We start from the raw sequence: 16,334 nt of genomic DNA on the forward strand, positions 1-16,334 counted from the left end.
CTAGTTTAGTTTGGGAAACCTAGTTGGCATGGATTAATTAGACCAAAGGGTCTGTTTCCATGCTGTATGACTCTGACATATATAATTCTTTGGGGTAAAGCATTCAGTACCTTTTGGATGAAGAACTTCTGTCACATCTCAATTTTAAATGAGTATCACCTTATTCTGTAACTATGTCTCCTCGTTTAAGATTCCCCTACCATTTGAGAAATATCATTCTCAACAGTCTGAAGAAGTCGTACCAGACTCAGAAAGTTAAGTCTGTTTCTGTTTTCAAGATGCTGCAAAACTTGCTGAGTTTCTCCAGCATTCTCTGAATCTGTTTCAGATTTATAGCATCTGCTGTATTTTGTTTTTAAATCTGAACCTTTACTCTGTCAAGCCCCTCAAAATCTTTCATGTTTTAATAGATCGTACCTCATTCTTCTAAACACTAATATATAAAGGCCTAACCTGTTTAGCTATTCTCAGTAAATCAAACTCTTCATCCTAGTAATCAGCCTAGTGAACCTCTTTTGAACTGCCTCCAATACCAGTATATTCTTCCTTAAATACAGGGACCAAACACAGCATTCCAGGTACAGCCTCACCAATACCCAGCATAGTTGTAATGAGACTTCCCTGAGGGCCAGGTGGATCTCATTGACTATGAGATTCTTGATTGGAGTTGTTAACCTGGGCCAATTCAGGAGCCCTGGCTGACAAATATAAGCAGGACTTGCATTGCCCTTTGAGAAGGGCATTGCTTGTCACTGGCCACTCGGATGTTTCATTTCTTCCTCGTGGTGGTATAAAAATAAAGATTTAAGCACCTGTTGTTTTTCATAGTGTCCTACGCCTGCATACACACGACATGGGTGCTTGGGAAAAATAAGCACTACCGCAGTTAGGCAGTAGTGTGGGGTAGAACAAAAAAATAAGCAGGACTTTTGCCCAGGTGTCCTTAGAGAAGGAAAATGCAGTGTCCACCAACACTTTCGATGCTTTTAGGGAGAGCTGAGCATCGCCGGGAAGGGGGTGGGGTGGGTGGAGTGTTTTATTTCCCCCTCCAATTCCATTGATTTGATCCCTACCCTCTCCTTCACATAGGCATTGCCCCTTCTTGGCTGTGCCTGAGACTAATTCCCTGGCCACATTAGCCTCTGTCAAGTTATTTCAGGCCTCATTACTTGCAGCATCTGCATGCTAACATTTTATTTTTCATGCACAAGAACACCCCATCCCTCTTTGTTGAACTATATTTTGGAGTGTCTTTCTATTTCTGCCTTTTAATTATTCCACCACAGCGTATGGCATGTTCCTAAATTAAATTCCATTTACTATGTTTTGTCCACTCTCAGCCTATTGGAAATTCCTAATGTCCCACCTACTTTTGTATTAACAGTAAATTTGGATACATTACACTCATCCACTTCCATCAAGATCCCTCAAGAAATCCAATGAGTTCTGGAATATTTTGCTCAACACCTTTACTATTTCTGCAGCCACTTAGATTAGATTAGATAGGTAGACAGATTCCTTACAGTGTGGAAACAGGCCATTTGGCCCAACAAGTCCACACTGACCCTCCGAAGAGTAATCCACCCAGTCCCATTTCCCTCTGACTATTGCACCTAACACTATGGGCAATTTAGCATGGCCAATTCACCTGATCTGCACATCTTTGGATTGTGGGAGAAAACCGGAGCACCTGGAGGAAACCCACGCAGACACAGGGAGAATGTGCAAACTACACACAGTCACCCAAGATTGGAATCAAACTTGGGACCCTGGTGCTGTGACTTCCTTTAAATCCTTTGGAGAGAGTCCATGAGACTGCTATGGCTTGCTGGCCTTTAGTCAGTTTGTAAAATACTTTGTCCGTTGTGATGGAAACTGCTATAAAATCTTTCCTAACATTAATACTTTGGTCATCTTTGGAATGTTCAAAGCATCCTCCTCTGTGAAGACTGATGCAAAGTATTGGTTTAAATTATCTGCCATTTCCCTGTTCTCTGTTATTAACTCCTCATTTGGACATCCAAGAGTCCCACACTTACTATCACTATTCTTTTACACATATATATATAAATATATAAGCTTTTTCTGTTATTTTTATATTTATTACCAATTTACTTTCATAATTAATCTACTCCCTTTTTATTAGCTTTTTAGTCATCACTGCTGTTTCCTAAAAATTCTCCAACCTCTGACCAAACACTGGTTTCACTGCTTTGTATACCTTAGTTTTTGACTGAATATTCTACTTAACTGCTTTTGTTAACCACAGGTGGTTTCTCCTTCTCATTGAGTCTTTCTTCTTGATTGAATAAATCATTGCTGAGTGTTTTGAAAGATTTGTTTGTGTGTCTGTCACTTCTCATCTATTAACTTTCCCCTTAATCTATTTTCCCAGCTCACTTTAAACAACTCTTTCTTCATAAATCTGCCCTTATTTAAGTTGAGAACACTAAGTTGCTCTTCTTCAAACTGAATTTGAAGTTTTACCATATTGTGATCACTATCCTTAACTACAGGATTGCTTATTAATCCTAAATCATTGCACATTACTAGATCTAAATTAGCCTGTTCCCAGTCAGGTTGTGCAATGTACTGTGTAAGAAATAATCCCTGATGCACATTTCCAATTTTTCTTCCATGTTACCCTTATCCATCTGATTTTTCCAGGTTATAAGCAAATTAAATCACTTGTGACAATTGTAGTATCTTTCTTGCATGTCTCCGTTATTTCCCAATTTGTACTTTGTCCTACAGTTACCAATCCTTCATGGAGCCTGTAAACAATTCCCATCTATGATTTCTTTCCCTTGCTATCTCTTATCTCCACTCAAACTGATTCCGCATCATGATCTATTGCAACTGCATCACCTCTCACCATTTCCCTGCACTCCTTTATTAATAAAGCAACACCACCTCCTTTTCCATTTTACCTATTCTTCCAGAACACTGAATACTCGTGAATATTCTTAGTCTTGTTCGTCATGCAGCCATTCTCCGTAATAGCTACCAAATCATAATTATTTATTTCTATTTGTGATGTCAACTCATCAAGTTTGTCACAAGTACGATGTGCATTCAAATATAGAACTTGAAGCTTTGACTTTTTACCATTGATACTCTCTCTAGTTCAAATTATGCTGCACTCTTCTTCATATATTTTCGACCCCTTCCTGTCAGACTTTGATTATCATTCCCTGCTTCACTGCTTTGCACCTTTGCTCTCTCATTTCTTTTTTCATTTTTTAAACTTTGCTTCTTTTGTACTCTCCCCCTGCCCCCACTAATTAGTTTAAAGCTCTATCTACAACCCTAGTTAAACAATTCACCAGGACTGCTGCTCCCAGCAATGTACAAATGAAGCCCAATCCAACAGTACAACTTTCTCTTGCCCTAATACAGCTGCCAGTGCCCCATGAATCCAAAACCATTTCTCCCACACTGATCTTTGATCCACACGTTTACCTCAGCAATTTTATTTACCCAAACCAATTTGCACGTGTCAGGTCATTTTCCAGAGATTATTACCTTCATTATTTTGCTTTTAAGTCCCGAGTTGCTTGTAATCCCTCAACATGACCTCTTTCCTAGTTCTATCTATGAAGTTGGTACGTGCATGGATGATGATAACTGGATCCTTCCTTCCTATTTTTCTTTTCTCTCCCACTTGAATGAAATTTGCTCATTTTTTTCCCCAGCAGTCTGTGCTCTCATCTCTACCAGACACAAGAATCTTGTACCTAATGGACAAGGGCACTATATGTTGTACCTTCCCGTTGTAATGATTCAGCAACTAATTCAAATACTTTCGCATATCCCTGTTTTCCTCGAGCCAAAAGTATCAAAATATTTATTTCTAGGATAATTATAAATTCCAGCTAATCAACATCACTGAAGATTAAAAGAAATCCTTTACGTTAAATTTAATGTTTTTTTTGCTCAGATTTGATTTCTTTTCAATAAGAAATGAAACACATTGTTACCTGTGAACTGCCGGTGCTCAGATCGACCTTTAGACAATTCTGTTCTCCGTATGCCAGGAAGCTACCTAAAAATGGTTATGCTACATTATGAGAGAGTCCTCAGCATGCAAACCACAGACTTTCTTTAACCAATATGGACAGCACTTCCTTTAAATTATTTTGTTTCCATTTAAGAGCAGAGCCTAATTTAATTTTTGTTAATATCTGCAAAATTTGTTCCTGCTCTTAAGACTTCTTCTTATATTCAGCCATTCACCTATTCAAATATAATATTTTCTTTCTTGCCATTTAAAGGTTCATTGAATATTCTAAATGGAATTTTATAGGGGCCTGAGCACACGGGCTATTGTGAGATATACGGGCAGAATTGCATGTGAAGCCCAGTGAAGCCTGTTTTGATATTGGGAGCAACTCACTACATTTTTAAAGCAAATTCCAGGCATTGAGATGTGATTATCACTAGTTAATATGCCCAAGAAGGGGGATTATTGCTTGTTCATAACCTCCTTACGTCTATCTCGTGATTATGTAACTTCATATCATACCACTTGCCACAAGCAATCTAAACTCTGAGAATTCTTGACATGGGAGTCAGGGCATGTACCTAGCAACTTTGGGTTCACTGCTTACTGCAAAGAGTTTTCGTTGTTGATGTTGATGGAATGCAGCCTATAATTTTTTTTGTGTTTGCTTTTACTGATTGCAACAAAAACGTATGTTTGAAATAGTCTGATTACTTGCCTGTATGTGGATTATCCCTGCTGGACATTGACAAGATTTAGATTGATATTGGGAACTGAGATCAGAGTGACAGTGACCTTTTGGGTCTATAATTGGGCACTGAGAACAGAGTGACAGTGACTTAGAGAGGTTGTTTAGATCGGATATAGCTAAGGACAGGTAAACTCAAGGGCATGGCAATTAACCAGCAATAAAGGTGAGAGACTATTTGTACGAGGCAGTGTCAGCCATGCCAGCTATGTGACACTGACAGCATGACTTTGTGGCAGCTGTGCCATTTCATTGCCAACAAAGGATTACCAATGCTTGTCTGGTTGCACAGCAGCCTTTTTAAAAAGACATGGGTGCCAGGTATGCCAGCCTCTTGGGTGGATGGTTGGTGAGAGACAAGTTCTTATAGTGACAACAGGTGGTAGGATGTGGCTAGAATCAGGTCAAAGGGGTGCAGTAGCTAATGAGGCGGGTTTAGTAAATTACGAGAAAACTTGCATGAAAATTCACTAAACTGACACTTAGCCAAAAGCAGAAATGTTCAGCCCAATATATTGTAAAACCATTATCTGGTGAATACATAAAGCCATACACAATTGTGCAATTATCTTTCAGCTATGATAATCAGTGTGATGTTGAATTTAATATGATATTTTGCTTTATTTGGATCAATTTGACTCTCAAGGTTCTTAATCAGGTTTCAGAACTGGATATAACATCCATAAACAGAAAATAAACGATTCTTGCTCCTGTAGATAATTAGCTACAAAAAAAGGCTAAATATAGTATCCAAAGTTTCTTAGCTAGCTATTAGGATATGACAGATCTTTTACAGATTAAAAGAAATAAAAATAATGTAATATATTTTATCTTACATGATTTATTATTTTTAATAGTGTTTCAGATATTTCTAATTTAACTCATTTGTCTTTGTTAATAAATAAATATTTTGCTGGTTCAAGCATTTAACTTCTAATGGTCTCAAATTTATTGATACATTAATTGATTATCATTATCTAAGTTATTTCACATTACATTCCAATAAGGTATATTATAAACAAGAAATTTTGACTTACTAATTCCTTGAAAATCATTGTTAAAACAGATAGAAGGAAGTTTACCTTGGAGCGATAAACAGAGATTGCTGGAAAAGCTCAGCAGGTCTGGCAGCATTGACAGAGAGAAATCAGAGTTAATGTTTCAGGTCGACTGATGCCTTGAGTTCTGAGGAAGGTTCACTTGTCCCGAAGTGTTCACTCTGATTTCTCTCCATTGATACTGCCAGACCTGCTGAGCTTTTCAGCAATTTCTGGTTTTGTTTCTGATTTACAGTATCCACAGTTTCCTTTTGGTTTTTACCTTGTAGTGAGAGTTGATTTGGTAGTACATCTGTCAGATGTTTTCCTGCTGTTTTTTTCACTTGGGCTGCATACTGACTAACCGACCTTCTGATTGAATCATAAAAAAAATTAATTCAATTGTTCTTTAAAAATATTACTGTTTATTTAACTTTGCCTTTGATGAACTGGCATGAACTGGCAATTTAATATCAATCGCTACTCAAGATGTTAAATGTGATTTTGCCCTTCTGGAGGTGGCAAGAGAGATAACGCAAAAGAGAATGGTGTGAGGATTTGGAGAGAAACTCATTCCCTTCTCACCATCTCACTAATTATGTTGAGGGTGAGAAGATGCACGCGTGACCTCCTGGCCTGCCAGCAATTTAGGCTGTTCAATGGTCAATTAATGGCCACATACTCAAACCACAACCTTCCAGACCAACGTCCTCCCTGGCAGGTGATAAAGTTGGAGAATTTCTCAACTGTGAAGCCCACCATAATGTCCCCAGGGGATTCAGAGGCAAGAAAGGGGGTGCAAGAAGGTGGTCTCTGAAAGCCACCCCACTGTCCAAGCCACTGACCTCCCTGACTGCTTTCTCTCTGAAACCTCAAATCCACAAGAAAAGTTGAAAACAAACCTACCTTCTCACCACTGGAGCCCTGAGGAGTACAGCTCTATCTACACACTTACGGACTTAGGACACTAACATCCAAGATTAACCAAGAAACTCACCTATTCTCTGTCTGTCTGCATTTCGTTACATGATATGGCAAGTTTTCTTAGCAGTCACTACCTAACACACTCACTCCCTACACTTCAACAAAAAATGGAAAACTTCCACTCAATATAATTTGGACCCAGTTAGTTTACATTTACACCTGCTTTACAGTTTATAAGAAAGAAAAACTGGCCTGAATCCAGTACCAAAATAGATAAATCGACAGTTTGAAGACAGTATATATTCCATTGTACTAAATTTAAACTTACTCGTTATGTTCAAGAAATTCTTGAACAACCTCTGTTGGTCTGTATTCTGCAGGTTTAAGATCTCTCAGTTTTTCCAACATGTCCACATCTTGTACAGTTAATACAAGGGGAGTGTGGCCATCATGTTTGTTGTAATTTATATCCAATAATCTTTCTTCAAACTGGAAGAAAATAATAAAATATTACAACATATTGAATAACTTGTTTGTGCAAGGATTTTAACTGGTAGAATTAGAAATGTGCTTTCCAAGCCATCGCTTTAAGGAAAAAAACAATGCCACAATAATTTGCTCACGAGTGAACTGCATCACTGTTTGAGGTCAACAACCTACCCCACACTATCACTTCAAATATTTCTAAGTTTGTACTTCTGCAAAAGAGTAGTGGAAAAGTTTTCCTTTCACCATTTGTTAATATTCTGTTGGAATTGTGAGAATCAGAAGATCAATATGATTTGGGACTGTGGGTGGAATCTTCTGGGGGTGGCAAGGGTCTCTCCCAGCTGTTGCAAAATTGGTGAGGTACCTGCTCTGCATCTTTTAATGAAAGACTGGATCTTCTACTGATCAGGGTAGTCTGAAACCACAGACAGGCCTTCATCTGGAATTAGGTTCCCATAGGCAGAAATCTCTTGTAGTAAGAAATGCTGAATAATCATTGGCTAGCAACTCCTGCACTTAGCAATGCCACAGAACAGGTCACGACTTCTGCCTGGGCAGGAAAATCCATGGATGAACTTCCTACCGCATCATTAATAGAGTCCCTTCACTGACAATGGCATTAACCCAAGGATACAGGACAAAAGTAGATGATTTGTGAAAGGGAGGGGTTTCCAAGGTTGGAGGTTATTGGAACAGGGTATCAGGGGGTCGAAGGCAATGGCAGAAGGTGGTGCACAGTGGGCATCTCCCTGTCATCAATACTGCCCCATATCCATGCACATAACCATTCTTTGAGCATGTTTGATCAAAACTCTCCCTTTTCCCCCCTGTCATCATATAGCCTGCATCCTTTTTATCTCTGGGAGGGTCTCTTGTCAGCAAGTCCATTACAGTTGGGTCAATGCTAGTTGTCACTTAAGGACCTGCATTAACAATGGGCTGGGAAGTTCACCCATGGATCGTCCTGTCCAGAACTTAATACTGGTGGAGATAGGAGATGGCAATCAGTTGCACCATTACCCTACCAGATTAAATGCCCTTCCAACCTCTGAGTTTACCTCCACTGTGACCAGAAAATTCTATCCTCTGTCTTTAACTTAAGGTAAAATGGAAGGGGTCATATGACCTGCTTTGCAATCTGCAAGACAATACACTTGTGTATTTGATTGTATGAGATTACAATAACCTCAAACTGTTTTATTAGAAAGAAGGCTGCAAGGTTTTTATATACGCTAACATTGGACAGACTGTGAAGTGTGATTTTGATTGTGCTAAAAGCAAAAGGGGAATGTCCTGTTTACTGGTTTAAATAATAAGTTGCCAACATAAAGATTGGATTGTTAATAGTGTTGTTAGTCTTGAAATGGGTAGAGGTGGATAATCTCCAGGACCTGATCAGGTGTACCCGAGAACTCTGTGGGAAGCTAGTGAAGTGACTGCTGGGCCTCTTGCTGAGATATTTGTATTATCGATAGTCACAGGTGAGGTGCCGGAAGACTGGAGGTTGGCAAACATGGTGCACTGTTTAAGAAAGGTGGTAAGGACAAGCCAGGGAACTATAGACCTGTGAGCCCGACCTCGGTGGTGGGCAAGTTATTGGAGGGAATCCTGAGGGACAGGATGTACATGTATTTGGAAAGGCAAGGACTGATTAGGGATAGTCAACATGGCTTTGTGCGTGGGAAATCATGTCTCACTAACTTGAGTGAGTTTTTTGAAGAAGTAACAAAGAGGATTCATGAGGGCAGAGCGGTAGATATAATTATATGGATTTCAGTAAGGCGTTCAACAAGGTTTCCCATGGGAACTGATTAGCAAGGTTAGATCTCACAGAATATAGGGAGAACTAGCCATTTGGATACAGAACTGGCTCAAAGGTATAAGACAGAGGGTGGTGGTGGAGGGTTGTTTTTCAAACTGGAGGCCTGTGACCAGTGGAGTGCCACAAGGATCGGTGCTGGGCCCTCTAATTTTTGTCATTTACATAAATGATTTGGATGCGAGCATAAGAGGTACAGTTAGTAAGTTTGCAGATGACATCAAAATTGGAGGTGTAGTGGACAGCGAAGAGGGTTATCTCAGATTAACACAAGATCTTGACCAGATGGGCCAATGGGCTGAGGAGTGGCAGATGGAGATTAATTCAGGTGCTGCATTTTGGGAAAGCATATCTTAGCAGGATTTATACACTTCATGGTAAGGACCTAGGGAGTGTTGCTGAACAAAGAGACCTTGGAATGCAGGTTCATAGTTTCTTGAAAGTGGAGTCACAGGTAGATAGGATAGTGAAGAAGACGTTTGATATGCTTTCCTTTATTGGTCAGAGTATTGAGTACAGGAGTTGGGAGGTCATGTTGCGGCTGTACAGGACATTGGTTAGGCCGCTGTTGAAATATTGCATGCAATTCTGGTCTCCTTCCTATCAGAAAGATGTTGTAAAACTTGAAAGGGTTCAGAAAAGATCTACAAGGATGTTGCCAGGGTTGGAGGATCTGAGCTACAGGGAGAGGCTGAACAGGCTGGGGCTGTTTTCCCTGGAGCGTCGGAGGCTGAGGGGTGACATTATAGAAGTTTACAAAATTATGAGGGGCATGGATAGGGTAAATAGGCAAAGTCTTTTCCCTGGGGTTGGGGAGTAGAGGGCATAGGTTTAGGGTGAGAGGGGAAAGATATAAAAGAGACCTAAGGGGCAACTTTTTCACACAGAGGGTGGAACAGGTATGAATGAGCTGCTAGAGGAAGTGGTGGAGGCTGGTACAATTGCAACATTTAAGAGGCATTTGGATGGGTATATGAATAGGAAGGGTTTGGATGGATATGGGCTGGGTGCTGGCAGGTGGGACTAGATTGGGTTGGGATATCTGGTCGGCATGGACGGGTTGGACCAAAGGGTCTGTTTCCGTGCTGTACATCTCTATAACTCTATGACTCTAAGTCTTATAACTTGAAATCTTGTTTTGTCATCTGTACAACAATTAATTGGCAATTCAATTTCTTTTTAAACATTATTCATGTAAGAAATTAGGCCTTGGATAAATTATGCTTTGTAGAATAAGTATAGAAATGCTTATTCAGGATTGATATGCATAATATAAGCCCACTTCAGCAAAGACTCTTGATTCAGGCTTTCATGTTCACATTGCTAAGAATGGAAAATGGGACTTTACATACTTATTCGTCCATGCAAGTGTTTAGCAAATGCCACGAGATAACCCTTAGTTTGACATAAACTAAAACAGAGTGATTATCCCAAAGATAGCCACCGCACATGTGCAGTGGCCTATAATGTCAGCTGGTCATGACAAGACAGGCCATAGTAAGCACCTGTGCATTCCATAGTCCATGTGCATGCACTGCTGATGGGGGAGCTGAGGAACCAAGGTGTAAGTCAGGGTCCAAGTAAGAGGGAGGCAAAGCCAGCGTCAGGTGTAGGGTAGGGGGAGGCCTGCATCACGAGGGGGTGTTGCGGTGGATGCCTGCGCTGGGAATGTTGTGGTGAGGTGGTAAGTGAGGCATACACAAGGAGCTTGGCTCCCTTTTGCCTGAGAATGACAGAACAATTGGGGTAAGATTGGGAAACTGCAGTGGGAATGAGGAGCTGTTAGAAAGGAGAAGGAAAAGACACCTCCAAACAAGAGAGATCAAATTAAAAGAAACTCTTGCTATTTTCTCATGCAGAGTACTTATTTTACATCCTAGAGTGCTGTCCTTAGACAGACAACTGCTTCCAGTCACTGCCAGCAGTGGTAGTAGAGTCAGATGCATTAAGGACATTTAAGCGACTCTTAGATAGGCACATGAAAGATAGTACAATGAAGGACATGTAGAGTAGGATAAAAGGCTGGCACAACATACTGTTCTATGTTCTATGTAAATAGCGTGGTGTTGTAAATAAACTTCAAGGTGTTTGTCTCACGAAGAACCTAACTCTGCATGTTATCAGAAAGAAAACCACCACCCACTGCTTCTTCTGCCAATCATCTTGCATTGATTTTCTGCTGCTTCCCGGTTTTCCAACCATAGGGAATGCTATTCACAACCTACTGTGCACTCGTGTTTTTTTAACATCTCCATCAAGTCTCCTCTTCTGCAAAAGGGTGAAGCCCAGCTTCTGCACAGAGGTCTTTCATCCCTGGCACCCCTCCTCATGAGTTTTTTCTGCAGCCTCTCTAATGCTCTTATATCCTCCCGTACCTATGGTGCCCAGATCTGGGCACAGTCCTGCAGTTATAACAGAGCTAGTGCTCTCTCTCTGCACAGATTTACTATCTTGGTTTGTGGCTTTGATTTCCAGACGAGAAGTCATTTAGCTGGGCAGGTTTGGCTTGTGTAATCAGTTATGTGTAGGTGGAATTTTGGGCAGATCTGCATGACCCGCTGGTGTAAAATGAAAACTTGTTTGAAGAAAACTGGTTTCCGTGGTACAGGTGCCATGTGGAATGTAATTCATTATCTAGGGCCTATCGTATCCATAGGTCCACTTTCGGATCTGCTAGAATTCGGTTGACAAGACATGGTTTTTATTTGACAATTCTGGTGAATTTGGCATTTAATCCTGGCAATATTTTGACAGCGTACTGTGATAATCGTTTGTTTTCTGATAAGTTCATGCGGCTTAATGTCTTGTAATTGAACTGCTTGGTGGTGGTGTGTAAATGGTCTTACGACTGTGTTAAATTCCCAGAAGGCTGTGTCTGCCTCCTTTCTCCGGTGGACCTGGAAGATCCCACAGCATTCAAAAAAGAGCAGTATTTTTGCCTCGTCAGCTTGACATTTTAGTACATACCCCTCAGAACATCAGTGAAACACAGTATCTGCTCATTTGGAGTCTTGCTATGCATAATTAGTTACCCTCCACCCCATTTCCTCACATTACAACAATGGCCACCCTGTGAAAGTATTGTGAAAGTATGACAGTGGTGACATTGCACTTTGCTGAGGTTGTGAAAGGGGCTATATAAATGTAAATTTGCGGTTTGGAGAGGTTAGGCTGTTTTGGCTGACAACCAGGACTTATATACTTAATGGTAAGGTCCTAGGGAGTGTTGCTGAACAAAGGGACCTTGGAGTGCAGGTTCATAGCTCCTTGAAAGTTGAGTCACAGGTAGATAGGATAGTGAAGAAGGTGTTTGGTATATTTTCCTTTATTGGTCAGAGTATTGAGTACAGGAGTTTGGAGGGCATGTTGCGGCTGTTCAGGACATCGGTTAGGCCACTTTTGAAATACTGCATCCAATTACGGTCTCTTTGTTTTTTAAGGATGTTGAGAAACTTCAAAGGGTTTGTACAAGATTTACAAAAATGTTGCCAGGTTGGAGGATTTGAGCTATAGGTAGAGGCTAAATAGGCTGGGGCTGTTTTCTCTGGAACATCAGAGGCTGAAGGGTGACCTTATAGAGGAGGGGCATGGATAGAATGAATAGACAAAGTGTTTTCCCTGATGTGGGGGAGTCTGGAACGAGAGGGCATAGGTTTAGGGTAAGAGAGGAAAGATTTAAAAGGGACTTAAGGGGCAACCTTTTCACACATAGGCTGGTGCGAGTCTGGAATGAGCTGCCAGAAGGAGTGGTGGAGGCTGCTACAATTATAACATTTAAAGGGCATCTGGATGGGTATATGAATATGAAGGGTTAGAGGGATATGGGCCAGGTGCTGGCAGGTGGAACTGAATGAGGTTGGGAAACTGTCAGCATGGACGAGTTGGACTGAAGGGTTTGTTTCTATGCTGTACATCTCTATGACTCTATGACTCTAAAAATTGCCAGTTTCCTTTCTGTTCTTTGTGCCATTTGGAGGTGACATTAGTACGATAGATTGCCAAACTGAAAAGCTGACATTGAGGTGGAGGAGGAAGATGACCATGTTGGGATCTGTCCTGTATTCAGTGGTTAGAAAGTTTCAGAAAGATGATTAACATAGTACAAACTAACACTCCATAGAGAAAAAAATATATTAAAAAGTCCTTATTAGGAGACAGTTGTTCTCTCACTTCGAAATATAGAAACAAGGAGCAGGAGTATCTTCTTTCTCCTTCAAGCCAGCTCGGCCACTTAATATGATCAAATGCCTCTTCAGATGACAATGCCCATGCGGCTTTCATTTGCTGAAAGCTAGACCAGTAGACCCAAGGAAGATTTTTGCAAAGTTAAGATACAGAGCGGATACTGCCTTCACGAGCTATGAAGTTACAAATTACACAACACCAGGTTATAGTCCAGCAGGCGTATTTGGAAGCACTAGCTTTCGGAGCACTCCTCCTTCATCAGGTGATTGTGGAGTATAAGATTGTAAGACACAGAATTTATAGCAAAAGTTTACAGTGTGATGTAACTGAAATTATATATTGAAAAAGACCTGGATTGTTTGTTAAGTTTCTCATCTTTTAGAATGACCATGTTGCACTGCCTTCCAAAGGTACACAAAGCCAACACACCAGGACGTCCCATCGTATCAGACAATGGGACCCTATGTGAGAATCTCTCCGGCTATGTTGAAGGCATCTTGAAACCTATTGTACAGGGGATCCCCAGCTTCTGTCGCAACAGTACGGATTTCTTACAGAAACTCAGCACCAGTCGAACCGGGAACATTCCTCGTCATAATGGATGTTTCAGCACTCTACACCGGCATCCCCCACAATGACGGCATCACGGCAACAGCCTCAGTACTCAACACCAACAGCTGCCAATCTCCAAAAACAATCCTACAACTCATCCGCTTTATCCTCGATCACAACGTCTTCACCTTTGACAACCAGTTCTTCATCCAGACACACGGAACAGCCATGGGGATCAAATTTGTACCCCAATATGCCAACATCTTCATGCACAGGTTCGAACAAGACTTCTTCTCTATGCAGGACCTCCAACCAACATTATACCCCAGGTATATTGATGACATTTTCTTCCTCTGGACCCATGGCGAGGAGTCACTGATAAAACTACACAGTGATATCAACAAGTTTCATCCCACCATCAAACTCACCATGGACTACTCTCAACTATCTGTCTCATTCTTGGACACATGCATCTCCATCAAGGATGGACACTTCAGCAACACACTCTACCACAAACCCATAGACAACCTCACAATGCTACACTTCTCCAGCTTCCACCCGAAACATATGACAACAGCAATCCCCAATGGACAAACCCTACACGTACACCGCATCTGTTCAGATGAGGAGGAACATGACGGGAACTTGGAAGTACTCATAAGAATGGGGTATGATGCTCAACTCATCAACTGCCAGTTCCGACGTGCCACAGCAAGGAACAGTAATGACCTCCGCAGGAGACAGACACGTGCTGCAACCGACAGAGTACCCTTCGTTGCCCAGTACTTCCCAGGAACTGAAAAACTACACCATATTTTTTGTGACCTGCAGCACATTATCAATGAGGATGAGCACCTCGCCAAGACCTTCCCCACACCTCCACTGCTTGCCTTTAAACAACCGCCAAACCTCAAACAGATCATTGTTCGTAGCAAGCTGCCCGGCTTTCAGGACAACTCCATACAACCCTGTCATGGTAGGTGCTGCAAAACATGTCAGAGTGTGGGCATGGATACCACCATTACACCTAGGGACACCTCCCACCATGTACGTGGCAGGTACTCATGTGACTCAGCCAACGTTGTCTATCTTATACATTGCAGGTAAGGATGCCCTGAGGCATGGTACACTGGGGAAACCGAACAAGGCTATGGCAATGGATGAATGGGCACCGCACAACAATCAACAGACAGGGCTTGCTGAGATATTTGTATCATTGATAGTTACAGGTGAGGTGCCAGAAGACTGGAGATTGGTTAACGTGGTGCCACTGTTTAAGAAGGGTGGTAAGGACAAGCCAGGGAACCTGTGAGCCTGACCTCGGTGGTGGGCAAGTTGTTGGAGGGAATCCTGAGGGACAGGATGTATTTGGAAAGGCAAGGACTGATTAGGGATAGTCAACATGGCTTTGTGCGTGGGAAATCATGTCTCACAAACTTGATTGAGTTTTTTGAATAAGTAACAAAGAGGATTGATGAGGGCAGAGTGGTAGATGTGATCTATATGGACTTCAGTAAGGCGTTCGACAAGGTTCCCCTTGGGAGACTGATTAGCAAGGTTAGAGCTCACAGAATATAGGGGGAACTAGCCATTTGAATACAGAACTGACACAAAGGTAGAAGACAGAGGGTGGTGGTAGAGGGTTGTTTTTCAGACTGGAGGCCTGTGATCACTGGATCGGTGCTGGGTTCTCTACTTTTTGTCATTTATATAAATGATTTGGATGTGAGCATAAGAGATACAGTTAGTAAGTTTGCAGATGACACCAAAATTGGCGGTGTAGTGGACAACGGTGTAGTGTTATCTCAGATTACAACAGGATCTTGACCAGATGGGCCAATGGGCTGAGAAGTGGCAGATGGAGTTTAATTCAGATAAATGCTGCATTTTGGGGTTGCAAATCTTGGCAGGACTTATACACTTAATGGTAAGGTCCTAGGGAGTGTTGCTGAACAAAGACACCTTGGAGTGCAGGTTCATAGCTCCTTGAGGTAGATAGGATAGTGAAGAAGGCATTTGGTATGCTCTCTTTTATTGGTCAGAGTATTGAATACAGGGCTCGGGAGGTCATCTTGTGGCTGTGCAGGACATTGGTTAGGCCACTGTTGAAATATTGCGTGCAATTCTGGTCTCTTTCCTATCGGAAAGATGTTGTTAAACTTGAAAGGATTCAGAGAAGATTTACAAGGATGTTGCCAGAGTTGGAGGATTTGAGCTATAGGGAGAGGCTGAACAGGCTGGGGCAGTTTTCCCTGGAGCGTCGGAGGCTGAGGGGTGACCTTATAGAGGTTTACAAAATTATGAGGGGCATAGATAGGGTAAATAGGCAAAGTCTTTCCCCTGGGGTCGGGGTGTCCAGAACTAGAGAGCATAGGTTTAGGGTGAGAGGGGAAAGATATAAAAGAGACCTAAGGGGCAACTTTTTCACACAGAGGATGGTACGGGTATGGAATGAGCTGCCAGAGGAAGTGGTGGAGGCTGATATAATTGCAATATTTAAGAAGCATTTGGATGGGTATATGAATAGGAAGGGTTTGGAGGGATATGGGCCGGGTGCTGGCAGGTGGGACTAGATTG

At 41.6% G+C, this 16,334-nt stretch overlaps 1 protein-coding gene across 2 annotated transcripts in view; it reads right to left on the minus strand.

Moving 5' to 3' along the window:
- Window positions 1-16,334, minus strand: part of map3k19 (mitogen-activated protein kinase kinase kinase 19) — a 72,110-nt gene that overhangs the window by 39,440 nt on the left and 16,336 nt on the right. For both annotated transcript variants that reach the window (XM_043694039.2, XM_087989198.1), the window contains exons 3-5: window positions 7,041-7,201; window positions 6,072-6,160; window positions 3,981-4,045 (exon numbers count right to left, since the gene is read on the minus strand). In XM_043694039.2, coding sequence (XP_043549974.2) covers window positions 3,981-4,045; window positions 6,072-6,160; window positions 7,041-7,201 — 315 coding nt within the window. The remainder of the gene's footprint in view (window positions 1-3,980; window positions 4,046-6,071; window positions 6,161-7,040; window positions 7,202-16,334) is intronic.

The sequence above is a fragment of the Chiloscyllium plagiosum genome, unplaced genomic scaffold (assembly GCF_037043375.1).
Source record: "Chiloscyllium plagiosum isolate Xiang-an unplaced genomic scaffold, Cpla_swu_hap1 HiC_scaffold_7, whole genome shotgun sequence".
Lineage (NCBI taxonomy): Eukaryota > Metazoa > Chordata > Chondrichthyes > Orectolobiformes > Hemiscylliidae > Chiloscyllium > Chiloscyllium plagiosum.